We start from the raw sequence: 24,178 nt of genomic DNA on the forward strand, positions 1-24,178 counted from the left end.
CTCATTGTAAACATTTGATAATTATTGCTTTAAGTATGATCAATTGCATAATAAATTATGAAATACTTTCACTGACAAATAATTATGGAGAAATGATTGTCTTTCAGTGATAAAAATTAATAAGTGAGTAGGCAATACGCAAATTTCCCTGCCTCTTTCCATGCCCTGAGAATATTTATCTCGGAGATCCTTCTTTTCAAATAGGGCTCTTGAGAGAGTTTTATCTTCCCAGGCCAGCAGAGTGACATCTATATAAATATATACAAATAATTGCTACGAGTATCCTGACCCCATAAATAACACTTCATTTCTTCTGTCTGTTAAGAGTCCATTTGATCAACAGATTCTTGTTTGACCTTTACAGGTAACAGAGGTAGAGGAGAGCTATGGGGCAATTTCATTACTACTGCATCAGATCGATCATAAAAGTTGCATCCAGATGTGAGAAGTCCATTGCCCATATTCCTTGAGACAGATACTTTCATGTTTGCCTCATCCATCTCTCTCCGGAGAAGAGTCATTATTTCTTTCTCCACAACAGGAGACATGTCCATATCTTCCATATCATCTAACCTGTCTGCACTGTCACTGATGTCAAACTTTTCAATTTCTTCATTGATTCGATTCAGGTCCTCCCTGGACAAACCCAATCTTGGAGATACAGGGCAATTGCCTTTCATGTGGAAGTTGAGGCTGCACAGGTGGATGTAGCTCTTGTGGCAATGAATGCATTTGTGTGGTCTCTCTCTTGTGTGAAGGCGTTTGTGCAGTTTGAGATGAACAAATTGAGTAAACTTTGCAGGACACAGTTTGCACTGGTAGGGCTTCTCTCCAGAGTGCAGTCGTAAGTGGGTCTTAAGATTGCTTGTGCTGCTGAACCGTTTATGACAAACCTAGAGAGAGTCAGAACAGTGCATACATCAGTAAACGTTCAATATATCTTTATATTTCAGCAGCCTTTTGAAAATATAATGTGGCAGTTAATTTCCCTTAATATGTTGAAAAAAGACCAAAGTCCATCAAGTTCAACCTCTCCAAGCAAACCCTATTGCATATACCTACACACACACACTGAAACTATATGTATAACTTTTATCAACATTGAAGTTCATTTTCCAGTTTGCTGCCCAATTTTCGAATCTAGTCAAATCATTATATCTATTAAAACCCCAAGATGAATGCATTTTCATTTGTTAATTTGTTGTTACATTTTGTTGTTTTCATTTTGCTACATTTGTGAATTGTTAACGGCATTCGCCATACTATTTGAGATGCAACAGACAATTTCTGTATAATGGAGTATCCTGGTTACTCACACAAGTACTATATAAAAGTCAAAAGTGTTTAAACACTTAACATCAGTTTCTTTGTATGTCACTTACTCACCGTACATTCATGAGGCTTCTCCCCTGTGTGTACCAAAAAGTGCTTCTGTAAATGCGCCAGCTGAGTGAATCCTTTATTGCAAGTCTGACATTTAAATGGTCGCTCCCCACTGTGTACCCGAAGATGCACCTAGAAAAGGAAATACAATCAATTTAGTGATGTGTTCCCAGATCATTAGTATTCTATCTTTGTAGATGGAAAATGTGACCTGCAACTTGGCACAGCAACCAGATGCTTACCTTTAGGTTTGAGAGTTGTCCAAATGTTTTTGAGCAAACATTACACTCGTATTTGATCTTTCCATTTTGCTTTTTCAATGGGTATGGGAGAGTCTTGTAACCAGTCATATTCCTTTTGCTCTTAATAAGATTGATGGCTTCTTCACTGCTTGTGGACATCACAGCTGAGGTAGGTTTAGGTTGCATTATGTGCTCTAAGGATGCAGCTGTGCCAGCAGTTGGTGATCCACTAGTGGGACTGCTCTGCTTGTCTTTCATGCTCGCAGCAGCACCTGTGATGGAGAAGGCACTATTGGGTGCAGGAATAAGAAAGTCTCGTGGCAGCTCAGGTTGCAGCAATCTACGTCCTCCCTCATGTGGTAGAGAACCAGGTAGGGCAGCATGGGCTAGCAAATGGTGAGGAAGGCTTCCACCTGCAAGCATACTGCTATAAACTGGGTACATCCTTGAGAAGGGACTGAAACTATTAATATTGTTCAATGAATTGAGTCCATTACAGCCAATGCCATAGGGTGGTAATAAATATTTAGAATACGTTGAATTGTAAGAGGATACAAATGGTGGCAGGTGACTTCCTGGGGGTGCATAAGTAGGGAATGACCCCAAACCTTCAGTATTGTATGGTCTGTTGATGAATGGATAGAACTCTTTGTGATCCTGCACTGGATAATGAGGTGAAACTGCTGAACCAGGGCTACTGTGAGGACTTGAACTTTTGAAACTTTGGTCAGGGCTACTTCTTGATGAAGGACTTGGTGTTGTGGATGGCTGAATTGGTGAATGCATCAGATAATTTTGTCTGTCCATGTTATAGCCTACAGATGCCTTTAAATAGTCTTCATGAATGTGAGAGTGGAAAGGGTAAACTACCCTCGGGAAGAAAGTCCTTTCAGGGCTACAGTTTTTATTCACATCCACTTTTTCTTTTTCTGGTGTGATTGCAGACATGGAGCTCAGTAGATTGCCTTTGTGTTTCAAGTGGCTTGTTGTATCCCTTAGGATTTCTTTCACGCTATGCTCCTTTTTTGGGGTGTTTTTCTGGGGGATCAGTTCTTTCCTTTTCTCCTCTGTAATGATCACACTTTGTTCTGAAATAAAGAGAAACAAATAATATTAATCAAGCTGAATAATAAAGCTTCCTTAATGCTTGCTAGAATGATCAGGATTCAAAATATTACATTATGTTTTTCACAAAATGTTCCTGCTTTGTACTCCAGTTAAATGTCAAGGCTATACAAATCTATAAAAAAAAAAAACTATATAACATACATGTAATTCTGTGAGCCAGCTTTACATAGTTTTTACTTATAGAAAGTACTCTCGCCTATGGCCCATGTAGTATTTTTGGGCATTTTGATGCCACGTTTTTGTATAATAGAACTTGAGCAATTTCTGAATAGGAGAGACACCACTGGAGGAATCATCGCTTATTAGGCTGAACAATCACTATCTCTGCAACAGAACAGGAAGTTTAAAATGATTTCTTCAAATTAAAAGTAAAAAACATTCAGGAGGAAGAAGTCAGTAAAGTTTCACTTCCACTAGAGCCTTCCAATAGTTTGACTAAGCAGCAGTATATTTCAGTATATTGTGTTTCAGTAAAATTAGTAGCAAAATGCAAATGCTAAACAGATAAAAACATAATTTTACTAATAATTGAGTAGCCTGACTAAGTGCATTATATACTTGCACTTCTGTGCAGATAGAAATAGCACCCTCAAAATGTTCCGCTTCAAATAAGCCACATAGGTGAAAGTTTGTTTTAAAAAAAAAATTAACCCAACAACCAAGAAACTGACAGTAAATGCGAGATGGAGAGATATGTCTGGTACATCAAGAGATGCAATCAGGTTTTACCCTAAGAGAGGAAGTTGAGTTGAAATTCTAAAGAAGTTGCCTCAGTTGGTTTGCTTAAAAAAAAAAAAGACATAGATCTTGGGTTTATGTGGTGTCTGCTAACGTGTGAACAATTTTAACTCCCTGTTGAAAATATATGAAATGTTCCTATTTAATAAGGCCTTTAAAGTGCTTGAGTTGGTGTTCTTTTGATGGCCCTAAAATGTGCTTATTGGCTCTTTGGCTTTCATGGAATGAACTGAACTTCCTTTTCAATGAATAGCAGCAACACACCTATCTATTCACTAGATGGTATTTAAATGCAAAACTACCCTTATTAAAGGCAGATACACCCATTTAATTCTAGGTTTTAACATGAGATCACATAGGCAGTGCTTGCATTCCGATCATGTTTCTTAGTCTACTTACGGAGATTCACTACAAGCTCTCCAGAAGTGGGATAATGAAGTCTGTCAGCAAAGTCCCGGCAATACCACACCAGAAGTTCCTGGTTGGCTGGTATAGGCTTAATGGTGTAAAAATAGATGTTCATGCCATTCTGACAAGCGGCAAGGTTTTGCTCTTGAAGAGAGTGTGCTGGGTTGACATAGCGCATCCAGTTGCTCTTATCTTCATTGTAACCATCGATGAAGTGCTGGAAGTCACCATTTGAATAGATCTAATATTAAAGATCAAAACAAAGTAATATTAGAAAGTTAGAAAATGAGGAGCAAAAGTAATAAAAAATAAGTGGAATACCCACAGGAAATGGGTGGGGCGTGGCTGTGTCCATTATTGGTTGGTTAAAAATGATAATATTACCTATATATTTATAATAAAACACACAAACCCGCATTGATCAAAAATATACACAGTGCCATATTATAGAATTTTTTAAATGTGCTCTAGTGCAAATAGTTATCACTGTACTTCTTCCTGAAGTACCTTTCCTGCATAATAACGAGAGAGGAGATTTCTCTGAAAATTCTCAGCATTCCTAATTCTCTTTTTTTACCTGCACTCTCTTCCACCAGACTGTAGCATCACTTATATAACTACTTGGAATGCAGCCCTTTTGTCTGAACACTGGGTGTAGCAAAAGTGAACTTCACCTGCCATAACAATAAGCAAAGCTGGGACAAGGCCAACAGTCTCATTCATTCCTAGCCAACACAGTCACTTTTCCTTTAAGAAAACAAGTTGAGTCCTGTGTTACTACTTTGTGTTAGAAATGAATATAAAAAAAATTCCTCAACCTATAGCCAGGTTAAAAAAAAAAAAAAAAAAAAAAACAATGGAGAGAGTGAAGATAGCATGTAATTAGTCAGAGTGAAAATGCCACAAGACAAAATGATTCTTGGTTCTTTTAGCATATTGTTATGCGTATGAAAGTGAGACTAAAGGGAAGGACAGGCCTGGTGCATATGAAAGCGACTGATTGTGTTCTGGTCAATGAATTCGGCAGACTACCCTGCACATGTAGACAGCCATGTTCATTGACAATGCAGCATTTAGGACTATACTAATGTTAAACTACGTCTAATAGATCCCCAAGCTGCTGTTTGTTTTCTACATATGTATTAGTTATGAAATAAATTTAAAATGCATCAAAATAACTTTTTTTAAGGGATGCCATTGAGCTGCAGTGTATTGCAAAATGCAAGGCAGACATAGCTAAAGAGAGATGCTAAAAGAAAAATGAAGAATCACTTTCTTTTTAAAGCAATTTCCTGTAACTGAAAAGGGGGAAATACATGTGGCTGCGCTGAAGTGCTGTGCATGAATTACTGTGGTGTATGAATTGTGAGAAAATGGAACAGGGCTGTGTGAATGTCAGAGGAGTTGTAATCTTTCCTGGTTCACCCAGGTTTGTAGACTTCAAGGAACATGGGTTTCTCTTACTGCGGTGGAGTGTCACACAACCTCTTTTGGAACCTAAGGTAATAGGTTCCTGGATTCAGGAACGCTGTCAGAATAAAACATGTTTTCCTTTTAAATGAAAACATGGTGTATAGGAATGCAGTTTTAAAAAATTAAATGTTTAAATTTACATTTTTATCATTACATTGTCAGGAAATTGTTGCTCAAAAATGCTGCCTATTGCATGTTTGAGCAACAATCACCAGATCTGCTTGTTGGCTCAAATGCATCTTACATATACTATGCTGCTGCTGCTTGAAATGCCTGTGGCTTATTTAACAATGATTGAAAGAGATGAGAAGACTTAAGGTGGCCATACACTATAAGATCCGCTCGCTTGGCAAACAGATGCATTGAGATTATAAACTACATGAATATATAAACCTCTAATGTGACAGGAGATAAAGGAGCACTAATAAACCCTGTGTAAAAGATTCTATAGTAGTATAATTATAAAAAGGAGAAAATAGTGTAATTGCAATTATCATTTACATTTGAGTTTCACCAGAAATTGGGTTTGTATCATTTGGCTTGAGCGTGAAATAGGCAGCAAGGTGAGGTCACATGTTTACAAAGAAAGAAACTACTAGCCCATCTCATGATGTTTCCATGTTCTATAAAGCAGAGAGAATGTGCTGACTCACAGCTCAGTTACAAGAAATAATGTCACTTAAGGGGTTTACTCAACCCCACACATCCTCTCTCTCAATGAGTGAGATGCAGGCAAAGTTTGCATTTTTTTTTTTTTTTTTTAAACTAGATGTTCCCATCGCAGCCGGCAATGCCAGGATGTGAATTGCATCATATGGGAAATGAGTTGCCACTGTTTCCTTTAGAGGCATACACAGACCAAATGAAAGGTGTCTTACAAGGAAATGATTGCCAGTAACACTACAGCTATCTAATAATGAAATAAATTATCAAAAGAGGTGGGTGACAGAATAAACCGGCTTTACAATACCCACAGCTGTTATAGGAAGTGGCCCATGGGAAATATTTAATCCCACTGATATTAGTTCCACATATATCTCCCATTACAACAACTGATGCAAGATAACCATAAAAGAGCTACGAAAAATGCCACCCATAAAAAAATGTATTTCTTGCAGCCTAGGCACCATTTGTTTTCATGTAATATCATTCGCTGCACTGGTTGATTATAGTACAGATCTTATCTCTTTTAAACTTACCCGCCAAAAATATTTTCTGTTGGCATTCTTTGGAACAGTGTCATTTGTGTAGATCTCCCCTACAAATGGTCCAAACCGTGTTCCTTTTGGTATGTACTCTTTGCTGACTACTCCAACCACCTTACAAGAAGAAAGAAGAATGTATGATTAGACAAACAAAAAACTAAATAAAAACAAGTGATAAGGCAATGGAATTTAATGAAAAAAGAAATTTGCAATAAACATTTTGGCAAATGCTACAGTATAACGATGTATATATGTGTGTGTATATATATATAATATATATATATATATATCTATATATATATATATATATATATATATATATATATATATATATATATATATATATATATATATATATATATTAGTGACCTTCCTTGGGCTGCATAAAAGCACACAGTCTGTAGACTTGCGGTATATAATCTTTACATGAACTCCCTATTGACTCATTATATTCCTTTACAGGAAAGGGTGCATCGGTGCCTATATATAAGACATACCAGCAGTGCTCGAAACAGAACTGAATAATATGATGATCTTTTGCAGACTATTTAAAGTAACTGAAAATATTTTTGGTAAACTGACCTCTGCTTAGCAGCTACGCATTGCCAAGAAATATTTGTCAGCTATAGTAATCTGTTAGCACAATATACAATAGACTACAATGGTTTGTTAGGATCATAGCAATGTCCGGTTAACATTTATAAGACTTAGGACCATACAACTTGTTATGGAAAAAGTATGGAGAACTTTCTCAATGCCATGTTTGTGGAAAGTGTTGATATAATCTTGAATCCTTGTATCACACGCATTTAGCATAATAACCAGTGTGATCTTGAGCACTTAATGATTTAGCAGCTCTCTGCAGTAATTACCCTTGAACAGCAACAACTACATATAAATCATTTTCCAGGTCATCTTTGGAGGCCATGCAATTTCTTTGGTGTGATATATAAAGCTCAGAGAGGTCCGATTAAATTGAATCATGAGCACCTGATGTCTATGACTTGCAAAAACATAATGCCGGTACTCTATAAAGATTCTAATTATGGATTCTAATAAATGCCAAGTGTGTGCATCATAGGTATTTAAATGAATTAACAAATCAGAATGAACACACCTCAAAAGGATTCCAGTCATTGTTAATCCACATTTCAGCACTAACACTTTTCTTGATGGATCTCCCTAGCACATGCATAAGCAGGGGAGGATGACATGCGCCAACAGAGGGCGATATAGACAAAGGTTTGAGATGCTCTGAACTTTTCCGACAAAAAAAAAAACACAGCTTGTTCTGATTCATGTGTTTCTAGAGCGGCTCTCATTTAAAGGACTGATTTGCAACACTGTGAAATGCTGGGTTAAATATGTTGTAATTCTTCTACAGTTGCACAGTACTCATCTCAAGATGAATTTCTGGATTGTGACAGTACCCAGTTACTCTAATTAATTGGTACCTTAAGGAAAGTGACATGGGGAAATGAGATGAAAGAATGTGTATAAGATTAAGCTCAGTTGCGGGGGACAACCTGTTCTGATATAAGCAGGTGCTGTTCCTTGTTCACCCTGCACTTTTAAAGTTCATGAACAGTTAGGTTTCAAACTTCCCCACAACTCTTTCATGTAAGATATTTTCCATATCAGTGCAGTCATTAGCATATCACATTGGTGAGAATTTCTTGAAAACCCCCTTACTTGAAAGAGTCAAGTGAAAAACATCTGGTGCTGAAGTTTCAGTGACACAGCATGTCAGACATCACTGGGTTGCAGAGATCAGCCTGCAGTTAAGCCAAGCACACAGCTATCTATCCCTTAAGAATAATCAGGCGCTCTGGTTTCCTTAGCAGGAAATCCATTTTGGTGGAAACAACAAATTCAAAGAGAGTTTAAGATTTAGAAACCGCTCTATTCAACAGGCATGGTATTGACTTTTGATTAATTAACAGATTAGCTGAAATGCTAAATTTTGAATAGATCAGGTAAAAAACAGGCTAAAACCTGTAGGAAGGGGAGGTGGTGGGAATACGACTGCCTAAACTAATGCTCTTTCTTACTTATGGGTATTTAGAAATCCATTAAAATACTGCTAATCTAACTGGAATGAAACTGCCACTGGAACTGACCAGAGATCCCAATGATTCATTGCTGGGGCAAGGCCTTTTCTATAAACACTTCCAGAGAGGAGGCAGAGGGCTTTTAGCATGTTCTCTCCCCCCCCCCTGCTCCTCACAGAATTTCCCCAGTTTCTTTACAAGCAGCACTGACCTCTCTATCAATTAGGAAAAATCAATCTTTGTCATTATGTTGGCTCATGGAGTGCTACCTGACAACTGGTGGCATCAGAAACAAAAACCAGTAACTCAAACCGAGAAGACGTGTATCTAGCATGGGGAAATAATGATGTTTTAAAGCCCCCCACTGAAAAACAAGTCTAAGCAGTCCCCAAAGTCTGCAGGATGAAATATACAATTGTCTCTGCAGGTTCAACAACCCAAAGATTAATGCTTTCCAAGAAATTTCACTTTACCTTAAACATCTCTCGCTGAAAATTCTGTTGGTACTGTTTTTATGAACTAGCTAACATTATTTAAGATTTATTAATCTCAGATGTGATAGGCATTTGCAACTGGGCAATTCTTTTTATTTTATATACACAGCAGCGAATCATATAACCCCCATAACAATTAAGATTGTGTAAAGTTGTGTAAATAGGCATTGTCTTACAGGAAATCTGGGTCAGAGCAAATTAATACTGTTTTGTATTAGGAATGCATTCTGTGTATTATTTTTAAAGATAACACCTTGTTAAGAAAGCTATGAACTGTATGAACAATATATATATAACTGTATTTTTCTACAGTTTAAACACAATATGTTGTGCTAGATCTAGTCTACATTTGTGGAAATCCTGAAAAAAAGCGTAAAAGACTGATGTCTTAGTAGGAGTGGAATGCACCACTACACCTATTATTAACTTATAAAAATGTAAACATTTGAGGATACTTCACAGCCCTTATTAAACCAAAAATCTGAAGAATGCACCCTCTCTAGATTCAGAAAAGGATAGATCTCGGGGCAAAACAAGGCAGCTCTTTGGAAGCTTTCAGGTGAAGTACTCTAAAGTGATACCAATGCCATCATTCATTACTATTTGTTTTGAAATTAGGGGGACATTATATAGATTCTGAAATATAAAGGAAATAAAAGAATACAAATATCTGGGAACGTTACCTCTAATAATGTTTACTATCAAGAATTGTCCTGCCATACGCATATTAAAAGATATATGCACATCTTTAGGAGATGGCTTAATTTTTTTTTTTTTTTTTTTTTTTTTTTAAATCTTTGAGCTCTTACCTCTTTGCATCCTGATGCATATTTGAAAAGCAGATTCCTGGGCAAAGATACTTGCGCCTGAACTACATTACTTCCATCTGAGTTGCAGTCCGAGGAGTGATCCTTCACAATATATGTGCACTTTTCTTCAAATTCAGTCTCTGACCACAGCGTCATATCAATTCCTTCCATATCCATTTTCATTGTTTACTATGTTTCCTCCTGTCAGGGAGTATTAGAACCTGTAATTGCTCTTTGCTGTGTGGCAGCCTGGGAAAGGAGAGACAGGAGAAATAAAAATTCAAAGTCCATCAGATGATGTGGTTTCCTCTGAGACAGTGTGAGCAATATTACAGTCTGTGGTACCTTGGTACTTCATAGATATCGGATACAGTAGAGTAATATCCAAGGGAGAAAAAGGTATAAAAAAAAAGCACTTGTATTAAAAAAAACAGACTAAATGTAGTTTTGTTTTGTATTCTATACCATCATAATGCCTAGCTCCTACACAGGCCACCTACCTGTGATACCTCAACAAAATGGTTACATGATTTCTTGTATCCTCTATTCTCTAACAATGCTACAAGTTGTGGCAGCAAGATGACATTGTGCCTTCTGGGATAACTGCCTTGGAAAGTGTCACAAACAAGGAAAGGAAGAGGAAGAAGCCGTTTACGTCTGAATGAAGCTAAAAATGGAAATTGCATGCTACAGCCTGTCTCTTCCGAATGGGGAAGCCTGAACTTTCCCACCAGCTTCCAGCTCGCAAACAACTTTCAAAACAAACTAAGTCCTCTGACGTCTTCTTTTTCATCCTGCCGAGGGTATTACAAAAAAATCCCGACATCCTGCCAGGATCCCTCCTAAATAACTAGAAGGGGTCTCGCTTTAACTCCTTCAATTTCAGTAAGTACGTCCAACACTGTCAGAGCACTAGAGCAGAGTAGATGCACAGCTTCTCTTTACTTCAGTGTTCAGCAAAAACCGTTTCCTTAACCTTTTCTATCACTATAGATAAAATAGCCACACATACTCACACACACATTATTACACCATAAGGCATTCTTTACATAAAATGAACTAATCAGTACTATTTTCAACCAAATCCAAAATGTAGTTAAAATAGCCAATTCTGATTTTTTAATAATCTATTCATACATTAATAAAAAAAGTGTTACATTTAGTTCCTATTTGCATACACAGTATGTGGGCTCTGCACGCTAAGTAACATTAAAAAAAAAAAAAAAAACACACTAAGCAGACATGAATGATAAAGAAAAAGATCAGTAAGAAACCAAAACCACCACAAGAGAAGCTTGAAGTTTAAAGCAGATACACCGAAAACAGGACAAAAATTACTCGGTTGACACCGCAAAAAAAAAAAAAAAAAAGCATAAAAAGAAATATTCTTACCAGGCAGTTTCCACACAATTTTCACTATAAAAATCCAACATTGGAGGTGCTTCCCTTATAAGTACACACAGTGCATTGTCTTCCCAGTTGTTGTAATATTATAGTACATAGATGAGCTGACTCCGCACCTTGGACTGACTCTCCTCTTGCTTGCTTTCTCTCATACTGCCAGACAGGTGCTATGCACTCTGCTTTTTGCCTCAGAGAAATGCTGAAGGACTCTGTGTTACGCCACTACTGAAGTCTATGTGAAACCAAACAGACTGACTGGTTCCTTTCTCTTCCTATTATTAGCTCTTAACTCACTGAGGGTGGGGCTACAACCTACCTGGGATTCTGACTAGGGCTGGCTCATCACAAGCCTTCTAACACTCGCCAAATATCAAGGTATTCAAATAACTTGCAGCTTTCATTGACTGGAAAGCTTAAAGCAAGAAAAAACCTTATTGGAAAAAAAAGAAATATATACCCCTCTATGTTAGCTTTATATCTTAACTTTTCAACTATTTAAGGCATGACTATTACAAATATTCCTTTTTTAAAGTAAAAAAACACAAAAGTCACATGCAGCTTAAAATGATTTAAAAAAAAAATACAAAAGTTAAGTTTAAGAAATGAAATTGGATGCATTACGCTAACACATGACCTGTTATGGTATATAAAGAATTCAATTTTCTTGCAGTTTGTTGGCTACACCGGGAAAGCTAATTTGTGCCCCTCCGGCTCAACTAGAACTCCCATGTAAGGATCATAGGGCATGCTGGGAGCTGTAGTTTACAGACCCAGAAACATGTAGTGTGTATGTCCCTGTGCCCTAAAAAGGACCTTTTTCTTTTCATATGAATTGGTAGATATAAAGAAGGGGTCTGTAAAGTCTGTAAAGGGTTGTTAAAGGAGGCTATAAATTGTCCAAATTACTCGACACAGAGCACAAAGTTTACCGGAAATTGTGCAAACAGCCGCGTTAAGCCAAAAGTAAGCCAGTTTGAAAATGTTGTACAAAGTCCCTGCCAATTGCAGGCATGCTCCGAAACAATGCAACTCATAGCAGGCTGAGCAAGAGTTAAACTAGTGTGGTTGACTCACAGCAGCCTAGTGCATAGAAACAATGCAGTCATACTGAAGGTGGCTCTAGCTACGCAGAAAAGAAAAACAAGAGACACTTTGAGATGTAGATGCCTTTAAATCTTTTCATTCACCATCAGCAGTTCATAACACAGTGTTGGGGGGGAAGAAGTAAGACGGAAGACTCAAAACAAACTAAAAGCAAAGGGGTAACTTTTCTTATGGTAAATAGCATTTATACTGCAAAGTTTGCAAATGCAAACCTTCACAGGGCTGTTTGAAACTGCATCTAATAAATGTAGAAGCTGCATAGAGAAAACAAAATCCTGAATATTAAACGTCATTAAGTGTCTGCCAGACAAAATGCACATGGGTAACAACAGTGCTGGCATATATTATATTAATGTCCAGTCATTTGCATTAACTTGTCTTGAACAGGGACCAGCTTAAGCTTGCAAATTTTAAATAATATTAAAGGAAAAAGCTGAGCCCAGACCTAGAAAAATAGAGATATGCAAAAAAAAAAAAACATAATCAGTATCATCATCATCGTTTATTTATATTGCTCCATCCAGTTTTAAAGCACTTTACAATAATTCATAACAAACAGGGGCTTTGCAATAATTTAATAAACAAGGGGTACAAAATAAATATATGATTTGAGGGCCCTGCTCGCAAGAGCTTACAATCCATATTTGCTATAATGGAGTATTTGTACCTTATCTGTTATTATATAACTACAGTTTTTAGAGCTTTACATAAGTCGTTATTTTAGCTTCTTTAGATAAAGAAGCTAAAGTTTCCTATCACTGGACTTTTTAACATCAATTCACATCAAATGTGCAACATTTTAATTGAGTATATTTCTTCATATATTAGTGGTAAAAAGTTAAGGTATATGTATGAATTTTAACTATGCTATTTGATTTGAATGTGCTTCCAGATAAGTGTCTAAAAGTCTCAATAACTGAAAATCAGTTTAATTTTCCCGCAGGTGGTTAATTCCTGTGTGTGTAATATTGTTGCAGCATTTCACATGCAATAGCAAAGAAAGCTTTAAAAAAATAAAGGTACAAAATGACCTTTTAAAAGTGTTTGTCCTTGGCTATCTCCTATCCTATCAAACTATCTATTGTTTCTTGACGGGTCTGAATTAGAGAAGGTGGAGTAAGAAGGTTAATGTTCAATAGGTAGCCCTCAATCCCCTCAAGGAATACAGTTGCTGACAGAAGTGCAACTCTCTGGCCCTCTTCAAACTTCCTCCATAAATGCAGCAGCTCAAAAGAGATAAGAAAAAAAAGGGGGGACACTAAAGAGAAGTGACAACAAGCAACCGGTCTTCAAGAAAGACATTGTTCTTAGACAGCTAATCCTACAATGGAGAGTCCATTAAAGGTATTAGGAGGTTGGCAGCCGTCATGATCTGGAAGAAGGACCCTGCCCGGACAATAGACAATTAAAGCTGATAAATCTGCACTACTTCTTGCTATTCTAATTCCTCATAATTGTATGCCGCTTGCCCTGCCGCCTGCCGCATGAGGATGATGCGTGTTTCCTATAATCCCCTCACAAGTACCTGACCTACTTCCTGACATGGTCTTTTCAGGGCCAGACTTCTTGCCCATCTGGACCTTTCCCTGAAGCTTCTCTGACTCTAGTCACACCCTCCCTTCTGTGCCCACTACAGTATCTAGGCCTGGAGCAGACAAGGGCAACCCCTCACACATCCAGATCAATATTCTCCAGCGCCAGACAATACACTAATCTGCAATAACAGCTAATCATGCTCAATTTGGCTCACCAGTGATTAAACTGTACTTTTCATTAAGCTCAAAGAACAAAACAGACACACAGTGACACCATCTGAGACGTAGCCGCCAAATGTAAAAAAAGAAAGAAAAACTGGTAGAGGGAATTTTTGCAATGATTTGATTATTCAGCTAAGAAGCAGCTACAAATAATACCCCAAAACAATCTAAACACAAGAAATACTTCAGCAAAAAAAACATTGCTAAGCGAGCAAAAATTTACTTTTAAGAGATCCTATGCATGTTTTCTTAAAGTTGGTCCAAGTATCAACAGAGCCCTTGTTAATAATGATGACATAACAATAATTTCTAATGTGACCATTGCCCCTCACTGCTCTGCAATGTGAGGGGATCTCCTTGGTGGAGTTAAGCAAGCACTGTATATCTCCCTCCCTCACTGTATGTCACATCAATCTTAACCACAGTGGATGTCGGACTGTTAACAATATAACTCAGATAACTCACTTTTTTTGTGATAAAGCAACAGCAGGCAGCACCCAGCAGGAGCTTTACTGATAAAATTGTGTCAAACTGAAACCATGTGTCAAATTAGAAGGGGCAATGTTGAAATATGAGGATCAGGAAGTCAAGTTATCTGGTACAGTACATTAACTAGTATAAATAACAAGGGTGGAAAGTAAACACTTTTACTGAACAGTATCTCCATTCAGCCAAGGAAAAACAATGGGAGTCCTTGCACCCAGCGTTGTAAAAAGCAGGAACACGGCAGGTTTCCGACTTATTACTCTCAGCTTTTAATCCCATCACAATGCAGTGTTTGTTTATACCATGTATAATGGTACTTTATATATTTATATATATGTGTACTTTATATATTTATCTTTTTTTAATAAGAAAATAAGGATAGAAAGGATATATAAAAAAAAAAGGCTTAAAACAATCAACACTAAAATTCATGAACAATTTCAAATAGTAAAAAAAAATATCTTAGATTCTCAATAATATAAGATGGAATAAAAAGTATATTAAAATACAATATTTTTACCTTGATGTACTTCCATAAAGCAGGTATCCAGTCAACAGTAAAAGCATTCCATAGTATTAGTCCATGTGCACAATCTGAGCGTGTGTCTACTCTGATTCAACTACTGCTGCTTACACACACACTCCAAATGGCTCTTTAAATCTAGACATCTCTCCAGGCTGCAGCAAGGATTTTAAAGTTTCCCCTTACTACAACCCCCTTACTTCAGCTCCACCCCATTTAGTAATTAGGCTTAACAAGAGCAATTAACAAAACAAACTCTTTTTGGCAAGCCTGCCTGATAATTCCGATTGCCAAATTGTTTTAAGATGTGTAAGACAGTTTGCTTAGGCTGAGTGAAATCAGACAAAAAGGGAGCTGTACAATAGAAATCCTGCTTAATATGAATTAGTTTTATAAGCCACATGGCTTGTTTGTGTAGGAGAGAGCAGATCAATTGTCTGCCCAGGGGAAAAAAAATCAACAAATAATTTCAATTACTTTTGAGCTGCAGCACTATTTAAATTGTGAAATCTGATATCCATATCCAAACGTAGAACTTAATCCATTTAGTAAATACTCTAGTATATTCTATGTAATGATTGAACATTACAACAACAAAAAAGAAAAAGAGTTCTTAAACTTGTATTATAGTTATGGTTTAACTATTAAATAAACCAATATATAGCCTTAAAAAAACAGATTCCGATAACTTTGTAAATGGAAGTCTGTTGCTATATTTTTAAAAATTGCGCAATTTTTAAAAATTGTGGTTTCAGACAAGCAGTAGCTTGATTGTGTGTTGTACAATTCTTAAAAAGCATAGGGCAGGACCCTCAGAACATAAGAAATCGTCACGCATAGGGCTTATTTGGAAAGTGCATATTTGTTAGAGAATAGAAAGAATAGTGCAAACTGCAGTCTGCCAGAAAATGACATGTTGTAAATGTTGTTATTCCAACTTAATTGATTATGAATATGTAGGAAAAAGAAAGTAATTTCTAGGATCAGTAATTTTTGGATGGAAAAATTAAAAAAGTCATAAACTCAATGTTCTTCAAATTTTGCAATTGCAAAACATGAAACGTCTTTCAATGTCAGCATCTAAATGAGAGAGCGGTGTGTGATCTATGGTCTAGTTATCAGCTACAATGTAGGCAAAAAGTTACTATCAACGAGCTTTGTACTTTATAACCTGGCGGAATGGTAAATCCATGTATCTGTATTTTTGTACCAGTTCAGTCATTTCTATGTAAATGAATGCTTTGATTATTAATCACCATTCATGGTATGTGTTGCAGTGTATTTCAGTCTGGGGCATTTTCTGTAAGAGAATCCTGTTGTACGGTACACTGATTGGCTTTCTAACAAGATTTTTAAAGATGTTAAATGCAGAGCACGTGCTTTAGGTTTGTCAGCAGAATTGAATTCTGAATTAGCTCATCATGGCATTGTAATCTAACGGGGAAAAAGTTGACCAACATGTCATTGCAGCATTGATACTGCAGAAATTTCACAAGCACAATATAACTGTAAGTAGTGTAATGGACGTGCATTTTGTCAGCAACTGTGTACCAATACAATTCACTAGTTATTTCTTCCATAATAGCATTCACAAGGTGTTATATAGTGTGTTTATTCTCAGTATGCAGCCTGGTATGTGAGTGGTATTTCCCTTTGTCACAGGTTTGTTCCATATGTTCTTGGCTTTTGGTATAGTGTATTATTATTCCTAGTAGTGTATTTGGAAAGCACCAACACATTCCCAGTTTCACACCAAAATTTATAGAAACATGGAAACTGATCTTCTGTTTGGAATGTAATGTTCTCAACTGATGATCCATTCCATGGATGTTTTCTTGATAACCTGCTCAATATCTACAGATAACCCCAAGAATTAATTTACTTTCTGCTTATTATCAGACGATGTGCTGCTAACAGACATCATCTCTTTGTGGATTATATTATAAAAGCTGTCACTTGTAGAGCATGTCCAATACACACACACACTGACAGCAGACTCCACACTTCTACTGAACTCTAATTACTGAGTCCTCAATTAAAGAAACACCTCTATTAATCTTCTCAATTAAGTGAACACACCACATGGCACAAGCCAGCCAAAGCAGCCCATATGCTCTACTCCAGTCACCCAAATATTAAAGCTCTTATAATTGAGTTATCCAAAGAACATTCAGCAAATTTAAGGTGGCAGCCTGCAGGAAATCCCAGTAGAGATATGACAAAAAAGTGGCAGCTAACGTCCATTAAAATAATCCTATTAGAGCTTCTCAAACTCAAGTTTAATGTTATTTTCCCTAAATGTGATGTCCCACAGTCAAGTCCATATTGTTTCTTGACAATATCTGTTGAGTAGAACTGACCTGATTTCAGGCATACTTGTTGCAAAATATGTGTTTGGAGAGATACCTTGCTGGTCCATGCTCATCAACTGTTCTGCTACTGTTTCTCTGTCTTTTTGGTGAATAGAAATTGTTGCAGAGAAGATACTGATAGCTAGGCACATAGATAAATGGCTGACAGTTTCAGCCATGCTTTTATCTTTCCTCCTTAGGGAACTATTTGTTGTATTACTGGTGAAGTGTCCAAGGTGAACAGGGACATACAGTATGTGTTGTAGAATCTATCTTTCTATCACTCTATCATCTATCAATCTAACAATCTATTGTAACTCTCTCTGTCTTGTCATCTATCTATCTATCTATCTATCTATCTATCTGTATATCTATCTATATATCATCTCTCTCTCTCTCTCTCTCTCTCTCTCTCTCTCTCTCTCTCTCTCTCTCTCTCTCTCTCTCTCTCCCCCCATTAAGAAAAATGCTAATAACACTGTACTGAAACATGCAATATATCAACATATATAAAAAAAGTAACAACGGGTATTTGTGAAACGTATATTAAACATTACACTCTTTAAAACAGTTAGCCAACGATAGCCATCTGTTGGACAATAGCTCCATAGAATCAAAAACTCAAATGCTTTGCCAACATATATGAAAAAAAACACAGTAAAATGTGAAGATCTAAAAAACAAGTATTTATATTTCTGAAAAAGAAAAAGCGAGTGTGCCTACTTTAATATATATATATACACACACACACACACACACACACTCTGTATACAAGACATATCTTCAAAGTACTCCTTCAAGAACACACAAGATGACACACAAGTGTTCCAAGCACAAGGAAAACCCCTCTACTTCAGCTGCAGATTGAAAGCTAGTGTGCTATGAAGAGCCCAGAACACAAGAGTGCATTTTCCAGCAGAAATATTTAGCTTGGCTGCCAGCCAGAGAATGCTGGAAGAATAGATTGAATTAGGGGATTTACCTTCCACGTGCTTGGCACGAGTCGTTAGAGGCACTTAGCAACTCTCTCTCTCTCATCTCTGTTTCTCTCCTTCTGTGCCAAAGCATTGTTTGCAGGGGACATTCACTAGCAGGCTGTATATTTATCAGTATAGCTAACCAATGCATTCAAAGTATTGGGAAAAACTAGCACAATTAATACAAAGAAAAAAAAAAGCTGAAGCTTTTTTACAACACATACTATATGTTCATATATCCAACAACTATACTATTGGCTGTTTTTATATAGCTAACAGCAAAATGGGACTTAACCTCCAAAAACTCAAAACTTTTTCTATAGAGCATAAAGGATGTATTGTTCACTGAATACAAAACATTTTAAAAATGTAAACATGTCTGAAAATTGCTTGTTTGTAGTCCCACAATAACAAATATAAAAGTTTTTTTTTATAAATTTTGCCAGTGATCATGATATTATTAACATGTATTTATATAGCTCCAACATATTGCGTAGCACTGTATGTTTATATCCCTTTCACCATCTCTTAGTAGCTATGTACACATACAGATTTAATGTAAATTCTGTACACACTGTATAATGTCTTAACACGTACAATTGTGAAGCTATTGAGGCTTGTGTTAAAAACCACCAGGGAGCTGTTGAGTCAAAACAAATATATTTACTAGCCAATCAGAATGTTGTAATGACCCAGGGATGTTTGCACCACATTAGGATGCATGTAGACTTGTATACTCCATTAACTCAGAAGGAAGAGATGTCGTCAATGATAATGTTACTACCGTTTCAACGCTAGGAATACACACATCACATCAATTTACATTTATAAAATGTATTCTGCATATTTTTTAAGAAGTATTCGGCTCATCATCTACTTTTTGAGCTTAAGATGAATTGAGAATTCTAGTGCTAACTCTTTTTTACACAAATAATGATCCACAAACATGTACTGGAATATTTACAGGCATGTACTATTTTATATATAAAACAGTAGGGTCAGTGATTTCAAGTATGGACGAGGAAAAAATAGTGACTGAATAATTGGTCTAAATAATACCAGAATGCATCGCCACATTGGAACCAAACAGACAATTCTAATATAGAAGCTTCCAGAGAAATAGTCCATCTGCCTATTTCCTCTTTCGTTTCCACACTTTTATTGGAATGCTTCTGAATCTATTATCTCTACTTTTGAACAAACTATTAATGGCTGTGATAGATTAAGTTAGTGAGATAAGTATGGATGGTCAGTGACTCAAAATCACTCTGTGTGCCCCCTCTGCCAGTATATATATATAGTATAGATATAGTCCCATATGTGGTGCACTCCAAACAATAATCATCATATGCCTGGGTGCTGTCTCAGACTTTACACATAAAGGTTCCAATGAAAGTGCACTGCAGGGCTTCATAATGCAGTGAAATTGTCAACGTTTCAGTCCTTTTCTCAAGATATATTTATACTGGCAGAGGGTGCACACATGCTATTATTAGCATGTATTTATAAAGCATCAACATATTCCAAAGTGATGTACAATAAATGAGTGTGTGCATTGAACATACAGATTAATTTACATACAAAGCAACCAATAACCAATACAAAAGGTAAAGAGGACCCTGCCCAAATGAGCTTGCAAAATATGTATTTTATATAAGCTTCAAAAATTTTTATAAAAAAATCCCACTTTGCTGATTTAAAAATAGTGTGCAAATTCCTGAGAATGTCATTGGTCATGCTTTATATATACTATATGAATGAGTTCTATTTGAATAAATAATTCTTTATTTTTTTACTGTTTTTTCTGTAGTAATAAGAAAGTACTGTATATTTGTTATGTAAGCGACCATGAATACATGTGGTGTTGTAATCCTTAATTTTCTTGTTTAAATGTTTTAGCTGTAAAGCTTGGCGTTCCACATCACAAAAAGACAAAATACTGTATGTACATATTCATTAGGAGAGGCTAAATATCCTGCCATTTGCTGATCGTCTGCTCTGTGTTCAGTGTGTTAAATGAAAGCGTGTGTGCGCGAGGGGGGTTTGGGTGGCATAATTAGACTTACCGTTAGGCCATCTCTAGTAGCTTTGCTATAACTGACACTAAACGACTCCCTCCCATTGTTTTGGCATGTGTGGCTGGCAGTCTATTAAGGGGCATCCATATGGCTTTAAAGATAAATGCTGTCAAAACATGGAACCAAAAGCTACAGCATGGCAGGCAAACTGCCAAGAAGCATACAGTTGTAGCAAAACTAGTGTGGATAACCTGATATAAATAAAACATAATGTTAAAAGACCTCACACATGGAGTCAGGCCTGTGTAAAATACTGTTTGCCAAGATCGTGGTTTTAACTATACAAAGCTAGTACCTTAACTTCCTACAACTGTGATTAAAACAAAGAAAAATCCTTACAGTAATGGATAAAAACATTGATGGGCAATATCTCTAAAATGCCAAATAATAATATTCGAAAAAATATTTCAAAACAAAAAGGAACGCGCAGTTCAACATTTATTGCGTAAATTAAATTAACAGATTTCTGTTCTTATAGGGTAAAATAACAACTGAAATGAAAATAATTCCACTTTGTTGTCAGATTTGCCAAAAGAAAAAAAAAACTGATTAATGTTCCTGAGCGACAAGAGCGGCAAATTATTCACGAACCATTCTTCATTAAAATCTTATTCATTTTATTATTCTTGGTAATCTCCTTTGATCGCTAAAGTTATAAGAAAATATCTACCTCCCATTCTTCTTTCGGATGGTATCAACGCATTGATTTTGAATAGGCAGCATGATGAATTAAATGTATGACAGTTATGACAGGTGAGGAGTGCTTGGTTGGGGCTTACACAGCAGGGATAATACAAAGCCCCATTTAAGAACAAAACCTCTACCCGATGATGAGGCCATTAATGACAAACTGCAGAATCACTCTTTATTCACCCGGCTAAATGAGGAGCAAACTGATACCACAGACAAAGCTTTGTTAGCATGGAGACAGTTTCTAAATGAAGCTGCCCCAAACAACTGGTTAATAAAGCTGGCTTGCCCAGCTTGTAACGTGTTTTCTTACATGTGGTTTTTTAGATTCTACCTGCAGGATCTTCCATAAAACAGTGCATTAAAAAAATCCAGCTTCAAGTTTAGAACTGGTCTAAGTGGAATAATAGCCTCTAGTTCTGACAATCTAGCTACAGGGATCCAGTTAAGCCACCGGGAATGACATTGCAAATCCACGGAATTTTGGAAGTCAATCCATTAGGATTAAATAAGCAAGCCTCCAATTTTGGAAACAGTGGCCTAAAATATGGAAGCGATGAACACTCAATCTTCATTTAGCTCATCCCCTCATGACATGGCTTAATGACTCCATTTTATTGTTAAATACACTAACATTCTGCTTAATCATCAAAGCATTAACCTCTTCAATGCCACAAAGCCATAAACATAATAATGCCCCTCTCCCACAACCACGCTTTAACCCTTTGTACGATTGTTTGGACTTGAACATTTTAGCTGTCTCAAAGCCAAAATGAACCTCCATGGGTCGTGGCATTTAGATTACACAAAAGCAGCCAATTAAAAAGGGACAGAACAGATATAGCATTAGGATAGTTTGTGGAGAGAAGCAAACTTCATTTTTTTTACATACTGTAGCAGTAGGCCTGGATTTGTGGGAAGGCCACAAAGGCCGGGGCAGGATTTTATGGAGTATCATGTCGCCCAGCTGAATCCAAAATGGCTCTGAAGCACTAAAAACACAGGAGATTGGCTAGATCTCCCACATGCCAATCCACAGTGCTCCAGACCTTACGAGAAACGATGTGTGTGTGCCCTCATGTTCGCACACATATATAATGGTATATGCCAGTGTGTACATTGTACTATTTCACATGGATACTGATCTAATATAAATGTATATTTCTTTCATACTGCTTTTCACTGATCAGACCAAAAGCAAAAAATGAGATGGAAAAAAAAATCACAACTTATCATATTGTGTTATGATGCCATGAGTACTAACACTGCTTAACTATGTTCTAATATTTGTGTTACATTATCATCAAACGTTTTGTGTTAATCAAATGAATGTATCCACTTTTAAAATTTAACAAGTAACCTTTAGCCTCCAACCATACTAATATACATTGTAAAATAACATAGTGAATAGCAATTAACATATTAGAGATTTAAATAGAAAAGCCCAGGAAATCCTGCCCTATCTCCCAAAATTCAGCAAATCAATAGTCTCTAAGAATCTACAAATATGTGCAATAAATTGGTCTGCTTCAGCTATAAAAACGATAGGCGAAAACAATAAATGTTGCTAAGTAATAAACTGCCAGAATGCTGAACAATGGTATTTTTGTTCTGAAATTATCCCTTTCTGGGAATAAAAGCTATTGCTTGGCAGTCTGACATTTTCATAATTTCGGACGCTTATTTGAGTCTACAGTTAACAAATCAATCGAAGGATACTAATTCATTTTTTACAGAGCTGAAATATGAGGATAAATTAAGCTCAATAGGCAGGATATATTTGCACTTTTAAAAGACCTCACGGAATGAATGTCAAAGCACAATCCTTACAGGACTCTTCCCATCAGTGTCTCTGTAGAGAGACTGGATGCTGCCACAAGGCTTACTGCACTTTATTTAGTCCTATGAATGTTAATTGAAGGGGATGCATGTTTTACATTAAAGTGGGGTTTGTACAAATGAGAAAATGTGCTTTGATCTTGGTTGGCTAATACTCTGGATAAGAACTTCCATTGGCTGCACAGTGTTCAAACTGACCTCTGGTGTGACCCAAGCAGTTATGAGAACAATAAAAAAAAATAAAGAAAACGAAACCAGTATGTCTCTAGCCTGAAAATAGGGTCTCAGATCTGACACGGTTTTTACACGATACTAATTCCTATCCAAATGTTTTTCATAGACATCAGGTTCACTTCCTGATACAAGCCATTTGTCGTGTGTGATCTTCCAGCCTGCAGGTTAGTTCCACTTAAAAACACCAATCATATCTGATATGGGCCCTCAAGCTCTTCCTCCCTGCTGATGCGCATCTTGGTGTTGAACATGCCTGGCTTATGTCTGTCCGCAGCTCAGCATGCAGAGGGAGCAACATTCTGAAGAAGAGTCCGAGACAACATCCAGGAAAACGGCTTTCAGTACCTTATCTGAGTGACACAACACTTAACTTTCACCACCTGGGTCTAGCCTTGGAGAGGAAACAGTTGTGCTTAATTATTGTCTCCCTACAGATCCCAGACAACTACTGTTTAATCATACATCCAACCGATATAGGTTAGTGAAGAAAAAAGCTATTTTTAGTGAGGACAGTGATTTTCCTCCTTTCATCTATGAGTAATGTACTTCCTTCTGGTTTCAGCCATACCACAAACCAGTCTACACCAGATGCTGGATATTAGGTAAAATTAGAGACCGGGCATCATACCCCATGTGACGTGCTTTGATGTTTCAACTTAACTCACTTGAAGCTATTTTAAATTAGAAGATATCCTATGTTTCTTCTCTGTCTTGCTCTCTTATCTTAATTACAATTTCAGTAAAGTTGGACTAATGCTTCCGGGACCAAAGGAAAAAAACAAACTTGCTGTTCTTGCTGTTAAA

At 36.7% G+C, this 24,178-nt stretch overlaps 1 protein-coding gene across 3 annotated transcripts in view; it reads right to left on the reverse strand.

Moving 5' to 3' along the window:
- Positions 1 to 15,359, reverse strand: part of prdm1.L (PR domain 1 L homeolog) — a 16,847-nt gene extending 1,488 nt beyond the window's left edge. Inside the window, exons 1-7 of one of the 3 annotated variants that reach the window (XM_018263353.2) lie at positions 15,203 to 15,359; positions 9,932 to 10,180; positions 6,572 to 6,691; positions 3,891 to 4,140; positions 1,626 to 2,713; positions 1,387 to 1,515; positions 1 to 893 (exon numbers count right to left, since the gene is read on the reverse strand). The exon at positions 1 to 893 is cut by the window's left edge and continues 1,488 nt beyond it. In XM_018263353.2, coding sequence (XP_018118842.1) covers positions 321 to 893; positions 1,387 to 1,515; positions 1,626 to 2,713; positions 3,891 to 4,140; positions 6,572 to 6,691; positions 9,932 to 10,114 — 2,343 coding nt within the window. In that variant the 5' untranslated portion in view covers positions 10,115 to 10,180; positions 15,203 to 15,359 and the 3' untranslated portion in view covers positions 1 to 320. Of the gene's footprint in view, positions 894 to 1,386; positions 1,516 to 1,625; positions 2,714 to 3,890; positions 4,141 to 6,571; positions 6,692 to 9,931; positions 10,181 to 10,431; positions 11,055 to 11,323; positions 11,770 to 15,202 lie in introns of those variants that run through there. The other 2 variants (XM_018263352.2, XM_018263354.2) reach the window with 2 other exon arrangements.
- Positions 15,360 to 24,178: the final 8,819 nt, after the last annotated feature.

The sequence above is a fragment of the Xenopus laevis genome, chromosome 5L (genome assembly GCF_017654675.1).
Source record: "Xenopus laevis strain J_2021 chromosome 5L, Xenopus_laevis_v10.1, whole genome shotgun sequence".
In the NCBI taxonomy this organism is placed as follows: domain Eukaryota; kingdom Metazoa; phylum Chordata; class Amphibia; order Anura; family Pipidae; genus Xenopus; species Xenopus laevis.